Below are 19,594 nucleotides of genomic sequence, written 5' to 3'. Positions count from 1 at the left end.
TTTCCATAAGCTAGGCAGTCAAATAAAAATGATCTGACTGCTTGGTTCCCAAGTACCAAGCAGGAATATGTCATCTGATGAAATTTAAGTCCAAAGACACAGGATCCTACAACCTTCCAAAGAGAATAAAACAAGGTGCCTGTAAAGGAATGATAATCAGACTAATGCTAGATTTCTCATTTACCACATTGTATGAATGGTGGCAGTCAGTGGAGCAATGTCTACAAAGTTCTGAGGGAAAAGGTTTTCAACATGGACAGTGGTTTGCCCAAGTGCAGTAGTACAAATTTAAAATAGTCATGCTCAGGCCAGATATCAGAAGGTACATACTCCTAATACAGACTTTCAAGAAAAACATAATCAAGAATGTTATTCAACAAAAGGCAAAATGAATCTTTAGAGCAGATGACGAGATAACTGAGCTATTCCAAATAATTTCCCAGTTTTTCCCCTCATATACATTTCAGTTAGCAAAAGAAATAAACAGCTTTGGAATAAAGACTACTTAGGATTTTGTGGGCAAACATAACTGGTTCTGAATACTGGGGTCAAATGAACTTGCTCCATTTTGCTTTTGTGTACCTTCTCTTCATGATTCACACGATCTTGTCAGGAATATTTTTCCATATCAAGATTGAAGGAATGTCCTATGTGGCCTACTTTACCGACTCTGAATCCATTTTTGTAGGAAGTTCAAGGAGAATTATTTAGTGTGTGCAGTAGTGCATTTACTGTCAGGCCCCCAGCTATTCCTGCCCCCAAGGAGCCTGCTGAAGCACTCACCCAGAGCCATGGTGCACCACCACTGCAGCCAGGTCGTAGAGGCAGTTCTCTGGGCCACTGTTCTCGGGCTGCAGAAGAAGGGAGAAGGCAGCCCCAGGACCGAGTTAGGAGCAGTGGTCAATGGAATCAGATCTCCTACCTGGATGACCTCTATCCTCTATGTGAATACTTAGTTTTACAAAAGAACCATCTTTTCACTATGCTAAGCACGGTAGTCAGCTTACCTCTAACAAGTAGCATTTCATGTCTAGACCTCTCAAAGGAAATTCTACATATATGTCAACTTTGTTTCTTAAATACGCTGTCCAGTGAAACCTTTTCAAATGTAAGCATAGCACCTGGGTGACAAAGATAAGGACAAAGTTAGTGAACAAACCCCTAATTTACCTTTCCATCAAAATTAACTACTTGGGACTATTATCTCTCAAATTATATCTTGGTCTCTTGATCCTTGACACTGCTTTCTTCCATGCAGACCTTAGGCATTCTCAAATGGTTTAGCTTTTCCTGAAAAATCATAGAAGCCAGTACAGAACACTTCACAAAGTCTGAAGTTATAAAAGTCACTTATCAGGCATAAGTATTTTTCTCTTGAAATTGCAATCATAATTTGAACCTCAACACTAACCTTGGGTAGTTTTTGAATCCAAAACTTTTTAGTGGACTTCTGTTTCTTTTTGCATTTGTGGCACATATATAACTCCGTCTCGTCAAGTTCTTCTAAGTCAGTAAAACTGCGAAGACAATCTAAAACCAAATTGATTTGGAAAGGATTAAAACAAGATACCTTTAATAGAGGTAGTGTACTATAGAATAGAGACTGAACTTTGAAGCTGAAAAAAAGCAGGTTCAAATCTCAGCTTTATTTAGCTATATGACCTCAGAAAAGTCAACCTTTCTCAGTTGAAAAATGAGAATAATGCCCACTTTAAAAACCTGCTGTGAGGAAGAGAAATAATATGTGTCAAGCCCCTGGCATTGTGCCTGATGTGGCGATTGATTACTGACAGATGGTATTATAATTGTTGTTTTTGTATTATTAAATAGTCTGGACAGTTCCTATAAAAATGGTTTCCTGACAAAATGAAAATCATAGTAGAAATTTTCTCTCAGTAATCTTACAGTATGGAGGAGAAAGCACCAGTTCATAAAAAAGCAAGTCAAATTTAATTAAAACATTTTCAGTCATAACATATTAAAAGATGAACATAGAAGGCTACCTTATCCACCTTATCTCCTACTAATACTCTAGTGAATCCTTCGTCCCAGACTTAATTCTCAATCCTCTAAATAGAATCACACTTGTATTTTCTAAAGATGGGTGTATTCTATGGGTTGGTAAACTACAGCTCTAAACCAAATCCAGCAAGCAGGGCACGCAGCCATGCCCGTTCATTTACACAGAGCCTATGGGCAGCTTACACTACAGTTACAGAGTTGACTAGTGTGTACTTGAGTGCCAGAAAGCCAAAAATATTTACAGTCTGGTCCTTTATAGAAAAAGTTCGCTATACTTTTCTCTACAGTTAATCATATAAAAGTCTTTATAAATTGTACATACTAATCAGAGAATAATTTATTATTCTGTTTAGAGAAAAATATGAACACACCATGTACCTACCACCAGGTTAACAAATAGATTCTCTCCAGCACCTGAGGAGTCAGAATGTATGTGAATGGCACTCTCCAGACTTGCGCCAGGGACGGCCATGAGCAGGAGCCCTGTTACAAGCTCCCTGTGTGCCTCTTTCCATCATAAACCCCTAGTTTCCCCATGAAGTAGCTGTTGATATTAATTACTTCTGTGTTAATCACTTGTATTAATCACTCCTTTGCTTTCCTCTATAGTGCATGTGTTATCTTTAAACAATATATTGTTTAGTTTGAAAAACTGAGTAACAAGTACAAACCTAGCTGTGTAAGGAGAGGCAGTGTTGTCCCTGCACTAAGTTTCCAGGTCACATTCAGCCTCAGCTTCCATGAGAGTATAAGAAAGAATCCTCAGCTCAGCAGGGGTGGGGTGGGGTGGGGGCAGGTCTATGGGGCTGAGGTGTTGGTGGGATACTGGACAGTCCAGGATGGGGTCAGGGGCCCATATATTCTTTTTTCTTTTAAATTAATTTTTGTTATTGTGGTAAAATACACAAGACAAAAATAAAAATCATTTTAACCATTTTCAAGTATATATTTTATGATGTTAAGTACACTGACAATTTTGTGTAACCTTCACCACTATTTCCAGAACATTTTCATATCTAAAACAGAAACTCATACCCATTAAGCAGTGACTGCCATTGCCCCCCTGCTCCTACTAACCATTATTCTGCTTTATGTCTGAATTTGCATAATCTATTTATTTTCTATCAGTGGGAACATACAATATATGTCCTTTTGTGTCTGTCTTATTGCACTCACTTGTCTTCAAAGTACATCCATGTTGTAGCATGTATCAGAACTTCATTCCTTATTATGTCTGAAAATATTCCACTGAATGTAAATACCACATTTTGTTTATCCATTCATCTGCTGATTGACCTTTTTGGCCGTTGTGAATAATGCTATTATGAACATTGATATATAGGCATCTGTCTAAGTTCCTGCTTTCCATTCTTTTGGGTGCATATCTAGAAGTGATATTGCCAGATCATATAGTAATTCTATGTTTAACCTTCTGAAGAACTGCCACTGTTTTTAATAGCAGCTGTACCATTTTACATTCCTTCCAAAAATGCAGTCTTATGTCTCCACATCCTCGCCAAATAACAAATTCTTGTTATTTTCATTTCTTTATTAATAGCCATTCTCAGGGGTAAGTGGTATCTCATTGTTTTGATTTGCACTTCCCTAATGGCTAATGATATTGGACATTTGTGTGTTTTCTTGTTGTTGAGTTGTAGGAGTTCTTCACATATTCTGGATATTAAGTCCTTTTCAAGTATTTTGTTTCAAAAAATGTGTCTGCTATTCTGTAGGTTATCTTTTTAATTTGTTGATTCTGTCCCTTAATGCAAAAAAAAATTTAATTTTGATAAGGTCTTTTTTATCTTTTTCTTTTGTTGCTTCTGCTTTTGACGCAAAATTGAAGAAGCCATTCATTACCAAATGAAAGTCCTGAGGATATTTTCCTCTAGGAGTTTTATAGTTCTAGTTTTTTTTCACTTAGGTCATTGAAACATGTTGAGTTCATTTTTATATATGATAATGAAATTTAAGGGTCCACTTTCATTCTTTTGCTTGTGGATTTCTAGTTGCCCCAGAACCATTTGTTTAAGAGACTACTTTTATCTCATAGAGTGGATTTGGAACCACAGTCAAAATCAGTTAGCCATAGATGTAAGGATTTGTTTCTGAACTCGGAATTCCATTCCATTGATCTGTACGTTTTTGTCCTTGTGTTAGTACCCAATGTTTTGATTACCCTATCTTTGTAATGAGTTTTGAAATGGAGAAGTGAAAGTCATTCAGCTTGGGTTTTATTTTTCAAAATGGTTTTGTATACTTTGGTTCCCTTATCCTTCCATGATTGGTTTTTCCATTTCTGTGAAGAATGCTGTTGGAAATTTGATCAGGATTGCACAGAATCTGTAAATTACTTTGGGTAGTAATATCTTTTAAACAATATTTGGTGTTCCAATCTGTGAAGATGGATGGGATGTCTTTCCATTTATATAGGTCTTCCATAATTTCTTTAGGCAGTGTTTTGTTGTTTTCCATGTACAAGTCCTTTACATCCTTGGTTACATTTATTTCTGGTATAAATTATTTTAGTTGCTATTGAAAATGGAATTTTCTTGATTTGGTTTTCCGAGTGTTCATTACTATTAAACAGAAACACCGCTGATTTTGTGTGTTTGTGTTGTTCCCTGCCACTTTCCTGAATTTGTTTATTGCTCTGGCAGACGTGATGTGGAGTTTTAAGGAATTTTCACATATAGGATCATGTCATCTGCAAATAGGGAAGTTTTACTTCTTCCCTTTCTATTCCATTGCTTTTTTTTTTTTTTTTTTTTTTTTGGGCAGGCACCAGGAAATGAATCCATTGCTTTTTATTACTTGTTCTTGCCTAATTGCTCTGGCAAGAATATCCAGAACAAGGTGAATAGCAATGGCCAAAATGGGGATCCTTGTCTTAAGAGATCCTGAACGTAGGGGGGAAAGCTTCCAGTCTTTCATAGCTGAGTATGCTGTTAGCTGTAAGTTTTCCATATATGCCTTTTATAACATTGAGCAAAGTTCCTTCAATTCCTAGTTTTTGCATGTTTTTATTAGGAAGGGGTGCTGGGTTTGCTCAAATTGATTATGTCTCAAGTTTGTGTCAACTGTGATGATCATGTGTTTTTCCCCTTCCATTTTATTAATGCGGTATATGACATTATTAATTTCCTGATGTTGAATCACCATTGCATTCATGGGATAAATCCTACTTGATCAGGGTGTATAATCCTCCAAATGTGCTGTTTAATTTGGTTTGCTGGTATTTTGCTGAGAAATTTTGCATTTATATTCACAAAGGATATTGGTCTATAGTTTTCTTTTTTTATCTTTACTTGGCTTTGTATGAGGGTCAAGCCTGCTTCACAGAATGTAAAGAAGTATACCCTTCTCTTATAATTTTTAGAAGAGTTTGATCAGGATTTGTCTTAATTCTTGTAATGTTTCATAAAACTAGTTAAGCCATCTACTCCTGAATTTTTCTTTTCTGGGAGGTTTTTTATTACTAATTCAATCTCTCTTGTTGTCACTGGTCTGTTGAGGTCTTCTGTTTCTTCTTGAGTCACTGTAAGTAATTTGTCCAGTTTTCTTCTAGGTTATGTAATTTATTGGTGTATCGTTTTTCAGAATATCCTTATCTTTTTTCTTAAATTTCTGTGAAGTCAGTAGTAAGATGTCCCTTCCATTTCTGATTTTAGTTATTTGCATCCTCTTTTTTTTTTCTCTATACTCCTATATCATTCATCTCTAATCTTTACTATTTCTTTCCTTCTGCTTAGTTAGGCTTTAGTTTGCTCTTCTTTTTCTAGGTCCTCTAAATGTGAGGTTAAGTTATTGATTTGAGACATTTAAGCATTCACAGCTATAAAGTTCCCTCCTAGCACTGCATCCCGTAAGTTTTAGTATGTTGTGTTTTCATTTTCATTCATCTGAAGATCTTTCCAAAATTTTCCTGAGATTTTTTTCTTTGATCCAATGGTTATTTTAGAATATTATTTAATTACCACATATTTGTGTATTTATCATTCTCCCTCTGTTACTGATTTTCAGTAACTGAAAATTGAATTTCCCTCTGAGAGAAGATACTTTGATTTAAATTTTAAGTTTATTGAGACTTGTTTTGGCATAATTTGTGGTCTATCCTAGAGAATGATCCATGTGCAAGTGAAGACAATGTAATGTCTTCACTACATTGTTGGATGACATGCTCTATATATGTTTGTTAGGTCTAGTTGGTTTATAGTAGTATTCAAGTCTTCTGTTTCCTTATTAACCTACAATCTAGATGGTCTGTATATTATTGAAAGTGGTGTATTGAAATCTTCTACTTTGAACATAGAATGTCTATTTCTATTCTGTCAGTATTTGCTTCATATATTTTGGGGCTTGCTGTTAGGTATGCACCTATCTTCTTGATGTATGGATGCTTCTATCAATGTATATTGTCCCACTTTATTTCTTGTAACCATTTTTAACTTAAAATTCTATTTTATCTGTTATTCTTATAGCCTCCCCAGCTCTCTTTTGGTTACTGTTTGCATGGTATATTTTTTTCTTCCTTTCATTTTCAACTTACTTATATGTCTTTGAATTTAAGGAGTCTCTTGAAAGCAGCATATAGTTGGGTCATACTTTTTGTGTGTGTGTGTGTAATTTTATTGAGATATATTCACATACCATAGTCATCCAAAGTATATAATCCATGGCTCACAGTATCATCAAATAGTTGTATATTCATCACCATAGTCAATTTTAGAACATTTTCATTTTCATTATGCCACTAAAACTAAAAAGGGTCATGTTTCCCCCCCCCCCCCATTCTACCAGTCTCTGCTTTCTGTCTGGAGTTTTATCCATTTACATTTAAAGTAACTACTGATAATGCACAACCTTCTCTTGCCATTTTGCTATTTGTTTTTTGTTTGTAAGTCTTATTATGTATTCTTTTTTATCTCTCAATTCTTTCATTACTGCCTATTTTTTATTTCGTGTAGCTATTGTAGTAAACCATTTAGAGTCTCTTATTTCCTTCAGTGAACATTTTGCAGACATTTTCTTTGTGGTACTATGTGGCTTAAATTTAATATCCAAAATCCATAACAATCTTGTTTAATTAGACCAACTCAACTTCAATAGCATACACAAATTATGTATGCCAGTGCCCCTTAGTCTTTCAACTTTTCTGTTGTTCTTGTCATAAATTACAACTTTATATACTGTGTCCACAACCATGGACTTACATTGCTTTTTATGCATTTTTATTTTAGATCATGAATGAAGTAAAAAGTGGACTTGCAAACCAAAATTGCAATACTGATGCATTTCTATGTATCCATGTTGTTACCATTACCAGAGATGTTTTATTTTTTTTATTCAGCTTCAGTCACTATCTAGTGTATTTCTTTTTCAATATGAACTCCCTTTAGCATTACTTATAGGGCAGGTCTAGTGGTGACACTCCCTCAGGTTTTGTTTATCTGGGAATGTCTTAATCTCTTCCTCACTTCTGAAAGACAGTTTTGCCAGGTATAGAATTCTTGCTTAGCAATTGTTTTCTTTCAGCACTTTGAATATATTGTCCCACTGCCTTACTGACTTCACAGTTTCTAATGAAAAATTAACACTTTATCTTATTATGGCTCCCCTATAAATGATGTATTTCTTCTTTCTTTCAGCTCTCAGGGTTCTCTATTTGTCTTGGCATTTAATAGTTTGATCATAGTGTGTCTAGGTGTTGATTTCTTTGATTATATTTTGTTTGTAGTTAGTTGAGCTTCTTTCTTGGGTGTATACTCCGTGTCTTTTGTTCAAATTTAGGACCTTTTCCTTTCCTTCTGGGACTCTCATAATGTGTATATTGCTACAGTTGATGGTGTCTCACAAGTCTTTTAATCTTGGTTCATTTTTCATTCTTTTTTTCTTTCTGCTCCTCAGACTGAATACTTTTTGATAATTTGTCTTATCTTTAAGTTCACTGATTCTTTTGCTAGCTTCAATCTGCTCTAGAAACCCTCTAAGGAATTTATTTCTGTTATTGTGGTCTGTAGCTCCAGTAGTTTTGTTTGGTTCCTCTTCATAATTTCTGTCTCTTGATTGAAATTCTCATTTTGTTCATAAATCATTTTCCTGATTTCTTTGTCAGTACTTTCTTTTAGCTCTTTGAGAACTTTTAAGACCATTTTTTTTGGGTGGATGTATTTTTTATTGTGAAAAATACCATGTATACAGAAAAGTAATACATCTCAAAGCACATTGTGATAATTATTTATAGAACAGATTTGAGTTTGGTATGGGTTATGGTTCCACAATTTTAGGTTTTTCCTTTTTGTTGTTTTTAATTTTATTGATAAAACCAAACAACATACAAACACGAACATTCTTAACATATGAACATTCCATACTTGGTATGTAATCAATGGCTCACAATATCATCACATAGTTGTATATTCATCACCATGATCATTTCTTAGAACATTTGTATCACTCCAGAAAGAGAAATAAAAAGAAAAAAGAAAAAACGTATACATACCATACCCCTTACCCCTCCCTCTCATTGACCACTAGTATTTCCCTATACCCAATTTATTTTAACATTTGTTCCCCCTATTTATTTATTTTTAATCCGTATTTTTTTTTACTTATCTGTCCAAACCACAGATAAAAGAAGCATCAGAGCAAGGTTTTCACAATTAAGACAATTAAAAAAAAAAGTTTTTTATATTCATTATCATGATCATTTCTTATAACAGCTGCATCAATTCAGAGAAAGCAATACAAAGAAAACAGAAAGAAATTCATACATACCATACCCCTTACCCCTCCCCTTCACCGATCACCAGCATTTCAGTCTACTATATTTATTTTAACATTTGTTCCCCCTATTATTTATTTATTTTTAATCCATACGTTTTACTTGTCCATTGATAAGTAGACAAAAGGAGCATCAGACACAAGGCTCTCACAACCAGTCATGCTGCGACAGCCATATCATCATACAATTATCTTCAAGAAACATGGCCACCTGAGCACAGCTCCACATTTTTCAGCACTTCCCTCCAGCCTCTCCATTACACCTTAACTAAACAGGTGATATCTATTTAATGCATAAGAATAACCTTTCGACTTGTTTGGAATCTCTCAGCCACTGACACTTTGTCTCATTTCACTCTTCCTCTTTTTGGTCGAGAAGATCTCCTCAATCCCTTGATGCTGAGTTCCAGCTTATTCTAGGATTTCTGTCCCATGTTGCCAGGGAGGCCCACAACCCTGGGAGTTGTGTCCCATGTAGACAGGGGGAGGGTAGTGAGTTTGCTTGCTTTGTTGGCCGAGAGAGAGAGAGAGAAGACACATCTGAGCAACAAAAGAGGTTCTCTTGGGGGTGACTCTTAGGCCTAATTTTAAGTGGGCTTAGCCTATCCTTTGCCAGATTAAGTTTCAAATGAACCAACCCCAAGATTGGAGGCTTGGCCTATTGCTTTGGCTGTCCTCACTGCCTGTGAGAATATCAAGAACTCTCCACTTGAGGAAGTTGAATTTTCCCCCTTTCTCACCATTACCTCTAGGGGACTCTGCAAATACTTCCCTAGTCACTGTTCAAATTGCTCTGGAATTTATTTGGGCATCACTCAGGACAAACCTACAAAATCTCATGCCCTATGCAAGGTTCCAAGTACTATGGTCTTTGATTAAGCTGTCCACATAAGTTATATTAGGAAATGTGCTAGTCAAAATATAAATTTTGTGCCAAATAAACATTTTTGTTAAGACCATTTTTTAAAAAGTCTTTTGGTATTTCCAAAGTTTTGTATTCTTTTTTTAACTTTGTATGCTATATGGCAGGGTCACATTTCATTCTTTTTCCATGTGATTAGCCCCTTATTGCAGTACCATTTGTTGAACTGTTTTGTTTTTGTTTTTCCATTTGTTTGTTTGTTTATTTGTTTTTGGGGAAGAGCATGGGCTGGGAATCAAACTGGGTCTCCTGCATGGCAGGTGGGAATTCTACCACTGAACTACCCTTGTACCCCCCCCCCCCCCCCAAAGTTTTATATTCTTTACTGATGATGGTTTCCGATATTTTATCTTGCTCTGGCTATCATTTCCTATTTTGTTGTATGCCTTGTACTTTTGTTGCATACTATTTTTAATATTTTAGTGTGTTAACTGTGGAATTTTAGTCCTTGATGTGTCTGTTCCTTAAGTTTATATTTAGCTAGTGATATGACAGGATTTCCTTGTATGCCAGGAACTAACAAAAATAAGAAAACAAGGAGACCTCTTTCACCGTTTTGCAGGTTGGTTCTGTGATGGTTGGAGCTCTCCTTTATAGCTTAGCCCTTCTAACAATGACCTGAAGAACTACCTGAAGCAAAAGCACAGATTCTGGTCTTCTCAGAGAATGTGTATTGTTCTGGGTATGCTTTCTTGGTCTTGATTCCCCATTTATATAAATCTGAATGCCCCAATTCTCCCTTTGAAATAGTCTTTCCTCCTGGTCCTGGCACTGTATTGTGAGTCTTAAAGATGCTAATCTTTTGCCCCAGGCCTGGGAAAGTTCTGAGATGGCAACCAGAGATAAGTGTCCTCTTTATTCAGTTCTTCAGGCTGGCACCAGATAGACTGGTACAGACAAACACGCACCCCAGTATGCACATAGGTGTTACTCTGCTTCTTTCAGAACTGGGACCAGGGACCACACTGAGAGTGAAAGCCAGCTCTGCAGCAAGCCAGGGAGGGGCTGGGGGAAGGGCCAGTAATAATAGTTACAAGGTTTTCCTACTGATTTTAAGTCACCTTTTCTTGAATTGGCTTTTGCCCCCTGTTTGCAACCCTTTAACTGGTTTTTGCCAATTTTAATTTATTTCATTAAAGAAATAATAAACTTCTGAGGAGGTTGGACTCTGGAGCATCTTATTCTGTCACCTTGGTGATAGGTCACTCTGTAGGCCATGCTATCTTTTTTGTTGTTGTTGTTACATTTTTAAAATTTTTATTGGTAAAACCAAACAACATACAAACACAAACATTCTTAACCTATGAACATTCTGTACTTGATGTGCAATCAGTGGCTCACAATATCACACAGTTGTATATTCATCACCATGATCATTTCTTAGAACATTTACATCACTCCAGAAAAAGAAACAAAAAGAAAAAAGAAACCCACATATGCCATACCCCTCACCCCTCCCTCTCATTGACCACCAGTATTTCCCTCTACCCAATTTATTTTAACATTTGTTCCCCCTATTATTTATTTTTAATCCACAGTTTTTACTCAAAGGAGCATCAGAACAAGGTTTATCACAATCACACAGTCACACTGCAAAAGTTGTATCATTATACAATCATTTTAAAGAAACATAAGTACCTTTGCTCACTGATCCTAATATCTGGCATGTGTATCCCACCACTGCCTTCCTGTTTTCCCCTCAGCCCAACTTAATTTTCACTTCTTTCTGGGAGCCTTTCCCACCCACTCCAGTTGACAGTGTCCCTTCTCCCTCTGACTTTGTCCTAATGATCCAATGAATACAACATTGCCAATTTGCTGCTTTATGTCAAGGAAGCAGGTTTCAGACAGTAAAATAAACTTGCAAACTTACTGTGATGCTCCCAATTTCCACATCTGTCTGTAACTACAAAGACCACTAACTACTCATCACAGACTGGCTGGTACTATGAAACCCTTTTCACTACGATGCTTGTAAGCTCTGAAGCTGAATACACAGGAGCTTTCACAGCAAATATTTATTGCATTTTTACATGTAAAAAGCTGTAGCCTTGGAAATGCAGATGAGGATTAGATAAGAGGAAAGAAAAACAGAATTTTCCACATAAAAAGGTCATTGTCTATTCAAAAATGTCCAGGCAAGGAAGAGAACAGGCAGTAATCACAACTCTGAGCTGCTCTGTCACTGGACCTCTCCATCTCCTTAAGGAGGTGGGTTTAAGATGCACCAGAAAACACTGTTTCCCCGTGTCAACTAGTAACAATGTGACAATGGGGATGCATTCTTTCCTATTTTAACCTGCACTGAACCACTACCTGAGGGGGCCTTTCCCATGTGTGGGAACATTCAGAGGGGGACTACTCATGAGTTAGGGGGTGATATTTTAAGTCTCCTTTGGTAATTACATGAACATCTAATTTTCAGGAATTAGATGCCCTTGGAAGCATTGCAGTTATTGAAAGAAAATTTAACATTTCCCAACAACTCATTTGCACTTTTGAGACCAAAATGCACTGCTCTCCTTTTTCTTCTCCCTGGCACAACACCAGTAGGTGCCAGTGCACCTACTCAGGACAAAATGGCAGGCCCTAGTGCATCTTATACAAGTAGCACCACAAAGTAGGTCCACAGTACTGCACCTTGGATCACCCTGCTCCTTTCCCGAATACAAAACATGTCTCCCTAGCTCCCTTCTGGTCTTTGTTCTCTTTCCAAAGCAAAGGAGGTCGTTTTGGCCTTCTCCCAGCATTTTCTTGTCTTCCAACAGTTTCTTCCTTTGCATCTGCCTTTTGTAGTTGTCTGCGTTTACAGGGTGCTATCCAGTCGTCCCCCACTCAATATAAGGTATATTGTAAGATATACAGTCCTTCCTTTTCACATGAGGCCATGTGTAAGCCAAATGGAATGAATGACATGATCAAGCCCATTAGGTGATTCATGAACATGCAAGCAAAAAGCCTTCATCTTGGTTATTCTTCACTGGTGGCCTTATACGGGAGGTTTATATTCTTCTTTGTCCTTTTCTGCATTTTCCCAAGGAATGTCAATTTCTTTGCAATAAGGAAAACCATTAATTAAACTACACACACACACACACACACACACACACACACACACACACACACACGTTGTATCTAGGCCGTCTTTATCTTAAAGAAATATCTTGATATTTCACAGATTTAATAATTACCATTTTAACTATTTGAAAAGCCTGAATGACAGTGAAATGTACTTTTGCAACAGCATGGATATGCATTTCACCTCAAAGCTCATGTGAAAGTGAGTCACATGGGCACTGAATAATACTGGTTATCCAGCATTAGCATTCACAGCATTCACATCTTGACCAAGCTTTGTTCTCTACTTACCTTCATGTCTCTCCTTAAGGAACTGAGGAAGCAGTTAAATTTTTCATTTGTACTTTATTGCATTTCATGAGAAAAATAAATATGGTGGTTTTTCAAATACTTGAGATTCTCAAAAGTTTCAGGGCCTATATTTCACAAGTATCAGTTTTCCATATTATATAAACTCAAAATAACATCCCTCTGGAGTGCAGGGAATAAAACTGATTTGTTGAAGTTACTAGATCACCTTAATATACTGTATAAATTGACCAAAGCAGTATTTGGGAAGTATGCATAATTTAATACACATTGTTTTTACCCCCAAAACAAACATTACATGATAATAAAGGTGACATACATTTAAAAAAACTCAAACAACATTAAAAGAACATGAAACTCATCCAAAGTGCTCAAAGAACCCTGAACAGTATACACCCAAACAGATCCCTACCATGGCATATTATTATCAAACTGTCAAATGCCAGAGATAAAGAGAATTTTGAAAGCTGTGAGAGAAGCAATGTGTCAAGTACGAACAAGGGAGCCTCAAAGTGATTAAGTGCCAATTTCTTACCAGAAACCACAGAGGCAAGAAGGACTCTTTGGATGGCATATTTAACGTGCTGAAAGCAAAAAAAAATTGCCAACCAAGAATTCTATATTTGGCAAAACTCTCTTTCAAAAATTAGAAGAGATTAAAACATTCCCAAATAAACAAAAGCTGAGGGAGAGCATCACCACTAGAACATTCCTACAAGAAATGTTGAAGAGAGCTCTGCAGGTTGAAAGAAAAGGACAACAGACAATACATAAAAGCTGCATGACGAAATAAAGGTCTCCAGTGAGAGAAACAACATGGGTAGATACAAATGCCAGAACTATTATTTTTTTAGTTTGTAACTCTACTTTCTACTTCTTAGAGGATCTATGATGCAGATGCATAAAATGTAATGATAAGTCAGTGGTTTTTGACTCAGTATATAAAAATGTAATTTGTGACAAGAACTACACAAGGTGGGGGGACAGAGGACTGTAACAGCATGGTTTGTATATAGCATTGAAGTTAAGTTGGGACCAAAGCAAATGTGGTTGTTATAGATTTATGTTGTTAAGTTTAAGCCCCATGATAACTACAAAGAGAATATTGGAGAATATGCAACCTCTTAGAGTCAGAAATTAGAATACAGGTTGCCTGGGGAATGAGGAGTTAATGTCTAATGGGTGTAGGGTTTCTTCTGTTTGGGGAGATTGCAAAGTTAGTAGTGGAAGTGACTATGCTTGAGAATGATTGCTTGAGAATGGTTGAGATGGGAAGGTTTATGTTTTATGTCTGTTCCCACAATTCAAAAAAACGGAAGGAAGGAAAGGGCAACTAAAGAAACAGTGACAGAGCAATACCTACTTGATCCTGGATAAGAGCTAGCAAGGGAGGAGAAAAGGCTCAAAGGTATAATACTGATATATATGGAAAAAATGGAATATAGACTGTAAGCTTTTTATCAGTGTTAATTTCTTGAATTTAAGGAGGTTGCATAAGTGAATATCTTTGTTCATAGGAAATGTACATGGCCAGTATTAAGTGTTCAAAGGGCATGAGGGATAAAACCCACACTAAATGTTTAGAAAATGGCTAGACTGATACAGCAGATTTGGCAAAATGTTAAAATGTGGGATAGGAATATGTTGGAGTTCTCTGTATGAGGTTTATATTACTTTGCACCTCTCCTGTAAATTTGAAAGTATTTCAAAATAAAAGTGTTTGAAAGTATGAAAAATATGTCACAGTTCCATAAGTCACAGTCCATTTCCTCCTGGATCCTGCTCCCCCAAGATAACCAATGTTAACCGCATGGGTGCTGTTTAAGGATTTTAATGCACATATGAATGCTTTTTGTCATATATAAATGGAATCATTGTGCACACACACCTCTAAGGGCAGTTTTTTATTCTACAATATGCTGTAGCTGTATTTCTGTGGTCATAACTATTGATCAATTGTATCTTTCTTTTTTGCTATATAGGAAAATTTATTAAACCTGTAGTATATCTAAAGGTGAGCATTTAAATTTTCTGATTTTTTGTAGTAACAGAATGTTTCAATGAACATCTTTGGAAATATATTATTGTTCACACCTGCAAGTGAAATTACTGTATCAATGTAGTTGCAAGTTAAAATGATCACTACACTCCAAAAACCTGTACCAACCAATATGAGTATGCCCACTTTCAAAACATTCACTAACAATAGACATTATCTCTTTATCATTTCACCAATCTTGTTTTATTTATATTTTCTTGAATACTAAATAAGTCTTAATTTTTTTCAGGTGTTAAATTGACCTTTTGTATTTCTTTTTTTTATTTCAGAGTCTTTGCCCAGACTCTTTTTCATATATGTTGCAAATATTTGTTTCCAATTGTTTACAGTGTCTTTCACCATTATGTGGTTAGATTTATGATTTTTTCCCCAGAACTTTATGGGTTCTGGACTTGGTGACATACTTTGAAAAATGTCCCATACACCAAGATTATTAAAATATTTTCCAGTCATCTCCTTTTAGTTTTATTTTCCAAATTTAAATCTTGAAACCTCTTGAATTAATTTGCGAAAAAATACGAGGTAGTGATATAATTCATGTTTAACCAAATTTTCATTTACTCTAATACCATTTATTGGCTAATTTTAATTTTCCCTACTGATATGAAATGTTATCTTTGCCATACATGCTGGTTTGAATTTGTTGTGTACCCCCAGAAAAGCCATGTTCTTCAATCCTCATTCAGTATTGCTGGGTGGGAGCTTTTAATTGGGTCCATAGAGATGTGACCCGCCAATTGTGTGTGGTATCTTTTGATGAGATAGTTTCCATTGAGACGTGTCTCCACCCATTCAAGGTGTGGTTTTCTTACTGAAGCCCATTAAGATGGAACTAGTTTAGAAAAAGCTTTAAGAGCCCACACAGCCAGAGACCTTTTGAGATGAAGAAAGAACAAAGCTCCTGAAACAAGAAGCCTGGAGAGAAAGGTAGCAGACGTTACCATGTTTGCCATGGGCCTTTCCAGTTGAGAAAGGAACTCTGAATGCCATCGGCCTTTCTGAACCAAGGTATTTTCTTTCCCGGGATGTCTTAGATTGGATATTTTCACAGCTTTGCCTTAATTTGGACATTTTAACAGCCTTAAAACTGTACATTTGTAACTTAATAAATTCCCCTTTTTGAAAACTGTTCTGTTTCTGGTATATTGCATTACAATAGCTTACAAATTAGAACACCATATCATTTCCATACACACGTTTTTGCTATTGTTGTGCTAGTCCCCCTATTATTTATTTCTTATCCATATTTTCTACTCATCTGTCCATGCCAAAGATAAAAGGAGCATCAGACACAAGGTTTTCATAATCACACAGTCAGACTGCGAAAGCTATACATCTTTATACATTCATCTTCAAGAAACATAACTACTGGAACACAGCTCTGCAGATTCAGGCATTTCCCTCTACCCACTCTAATGCACTCTAATACGTGGCTTCACAGTGCTTATAACATATGTGCCATAGAGAAGCCTGTCCCTCCCCCACCATAAGTTCTATTTCTACTAATTTAATTCCAGAGCAGGGTTCTCCCAACAGAACCTTCTACAGTAATGGAATTGTTCTGTATCAGCATCGTCCAGTACTATAGTCACATCTGGTTACTGAGTAACTGAAATGTGGCTAATGTGAATGAACTGAATTTTAAATTTTAATTTAATTAAATTTTAATAACCATATGTGACTAGTGGTTATCATACTGGACAGTGCAGTGTACTAGTCAGGGTCCTTTAGGGAAACAGAACAGGAGATATCTGTAAATATGAGATTTTATTAAAGAGATATTAGAACCTCTTGTGTGTTATTTTCTTAAAGATACTAAACTTATATCTATGTGGGGGAGGGTGGGGGAACAAACGTTTTCCAATTCCACAAAACCTGAATTTCAGCAATCATTTTATTCATTACAACAATATTCCTAAAAAAGCTGAAGAGGAGAAAAGTATTTTTAGTAAGCATATAATGTGGGGTAGAATTTATGTCATTTACCATCAGCGTAATGTTACTTAATGACAGAGCATCAACTAAGTCCTTTTTCTGTTTTCTCCTAGTTTCTTTTTATGGTTAGCAAGAACAACTAATAATTTTCATCATGACCTGTTGGTACATTATGGTCAAGAACAAAATTTTAAATAAGATCTTCTGTCTTGACTAAAGTCATTAATACTCATCAAGGAAAAATATAGTTCAAAATAGTCCAAAATGAGTGTGAATTTTGATAGTATTGCAATTAAAAGCAGGGTCTCAGTCTTAACCAATAGTTTCCTGTGTTATCATTAATACATTTCAGAAACTATTATTCATACAGAAGAATATATAACACCATAATTTAGGTAATTTACCATAGTTCATAAAACTGTTGACTGTTATTTCCTTTGATGGATATTAGAGGGTATCTAAATTCTGCTTCATTTGTTGGAAAAGTTTTGTCATAGACCTTCAATTTTAAAGTCAGCATTAAAAGGTGAGAAATATTTTATGTTTGACCTAATAATATCTATGGCATTCTTATTAAACAGAATTTATTGGATAAGAAAAGACATTCAGGTTTGACTTTTGTTAAATTATACCACCAATTTACTGAAAATATTAACCATTTTATAGCACATGTTAGATTGGGCTTATCAATCTATTCAGTTAATTGGGGAGAAAAAAGAATTCTGGAATATTAAGGTGTCTTTACCTCGTAGTGAACAAACTGGTCCATTTTCTTGATTCTTTGAGCGCTTATTTCTGAACTGACTTGGAATATCTAACGAAAGATCTTAAAAGAAGACAGGAGAACAGAGCTGTTAAAAAGCATGTAACTACATAATAAAAAATAATTTCAAAACCTGATATATTATCTTTTCGTTATCTTATTTTTTCAAAGGGAACATTAAAATTATTATTTTAACACAATAGTATATATGGCAAATATATCTTACCTAGGAATGGATCAAACTTTCTAGATTCTGTCCCACATATGAGGCAGTTAACCTCATTCTGGAGAATGCCTCCAAATATAGTTGTGACAACAGTAGATGCTCCATTTCTAAAGAAAATCACCACACAGGAAAATATTTCAGTAAAAAATGTTATCTTTGACATTTAAAAAGCTAAAATAAATATCTGTTAATGCTCCTATAGGTGACTCCTTTTGGGGGTACATATATATCAATTATATTTAAGTGACAAAATAATACAAAACTTCAAAGTCTTATAGATATATACAAAATAAAAAGTTAAAGTCATGGGCCTCCCCTCCCCAAGCCAGTGTTCTGATCCCACCACTTACTCCAGAAGGAACTAACCCTGGTGGTATGGCACCATCCTTTCAGACCTTTTGCTATGTATTAGCAGGTCAGGATGACCCACTGCCCCACAAATATATCCCTCAGAAGAGAGAACTACCTGCATTAGAATCTCTACAAACCCTCTCATTACAGGGAATACTCGCAATTATTTTACTTTGGATGATAACCTCAATCAGAAATGGTTTTAGATTTTTAAATATGGTCATCTGTCAGATTAGGGGGAAAAGAGGTAAACAAATATAATACTTATATTTAGCAATTATTTCTGGAGCTATGACTTCACAGTTTAAAGTGCTAACATCAACTTTTTAAAAAGCTAACTTAAAAAAATACTGTAAGTAACTTCCTTAAGATCAAGAATACACTGCTTCAAGAGCAATGAAAATTCCACCTGCCCTAATGTTCCTTAAATATCTCTGTGCCTCACAGAAGAGGAAGTGTATTTATATTAGAGACCCGGTGTGAGATGAAATGTTATATGTAAAGTGCTTTTAAAAGAGTGCTTGGCAAACAGAAAGCATTTAACGTGTTTGTCACCAAATTTTATTCACTTAAAGTTGAATCACAGCTGCCTGGCATGCTATGCTGTGGACTAGATTGGACAAGAAAAATTGAGAAAGTGCGTTAGTGAGAACATGAGTCCGTGTACAGCATTTATTACATGTCAGGCTCCATTCTAAGTACTTTTCATTTATTAAAGCAATTACTCCTCACAACAACTCTAAGAGTTACATACTGTTATCCCCATTTTACGGACAGGGAAGCGGAGGCTTAAATAACTTGGCCCAGGATCCTCAGCTAGTGGGGCCCGCGTATCTATGCTCTTAACACGCTACTTCCTCTAAGTCTAACCAGTGTAGTACTAATGAATATCAAGCTACTTCAACTGGTTGCTATCAGTAACAATGCTGCAGTGAATACTTGTATATTAACCTTTGTGCACTTATGCAGTTATTTAAGTCAGTTAACGCCCCTTTTGCTAATAGCAGTTTCAAATGGTTTCTGTTGCTTGCAGTCAAAATACTAATATATTGAACTATACTTTCTGAGCTGCTCCAAAATTAAACCTACTACAATGATGAAGCACCCGATATCTATCCAAGCAATTCTATTATTTTAAAAGTCTGC

General features: G+C 35.7%; 1 protein-coding gene and 1 long non-coding RNA gene across 3 annotated transcripts in view; one reads left to right on the top strand and one right to left on the bottom strand.

Moving 5' to 3' along the window:
- The window catches only part of USP3 (ubiquitin specific peptidase 3), a 144,989-nt gene that overhangs the window by 1,869 nt on the left and 123,526 nt on the right, over positions 1-19,594 (bottom strand). For both annotated transcript variants that reach the window (XM_077128161.1, XM_077128160.1), the window contains 5 exons: positions 18,098-18,204; positions 17,854-17,934; positions 1,412-1,530; positions 1,008-1,121; positions 784-851 (listed from right to left, as the gene is read on the bottom strand). In XM_077128161.1, coding sequence (XP_076984276.1) covers positions 784-851; positions 1,008-1,121; positions 1,412-1,530; positions 17,854-17,934; positions 18,098-18,204 — 489 coding nt within the window. The remainder of the gene's footprint in view (positions 1-783; positions 852-1,007; positions 1,122-1,411; positions 1,531-17,853; positions 17,935-18,097; positions 18,205-19,594) is intronic.
- The window catches only part of LOC143656231 (uncharacterized), a 41,150-nt gene that overhangs the window by 14,463 nt on the left and 7,093 nt on the right, over positions 1-19,594 (top strand). The window lies entirely within an intron of this gene.

The sequence above is a fragment of the Tamandua tetradactyla genome, chromosome 14 (assembly GCF_023851605.1).
Source record: "Tamandua tetradactyla isolate mTamTet1 chromosome 14, mTamTet1.pri, whole genome shotgun sequence".
Classification (NCBI taxonomy): domain Eukaryota; kingdom Metazoa; phylum Chordata; class Mammalia; order Pilosa; family Myrmecophagidae; genus Tamandua; species Tamandua tetradactyla.
This window is presented reverse-complemented; position numbering and strand designations above follow the sequence as displayed.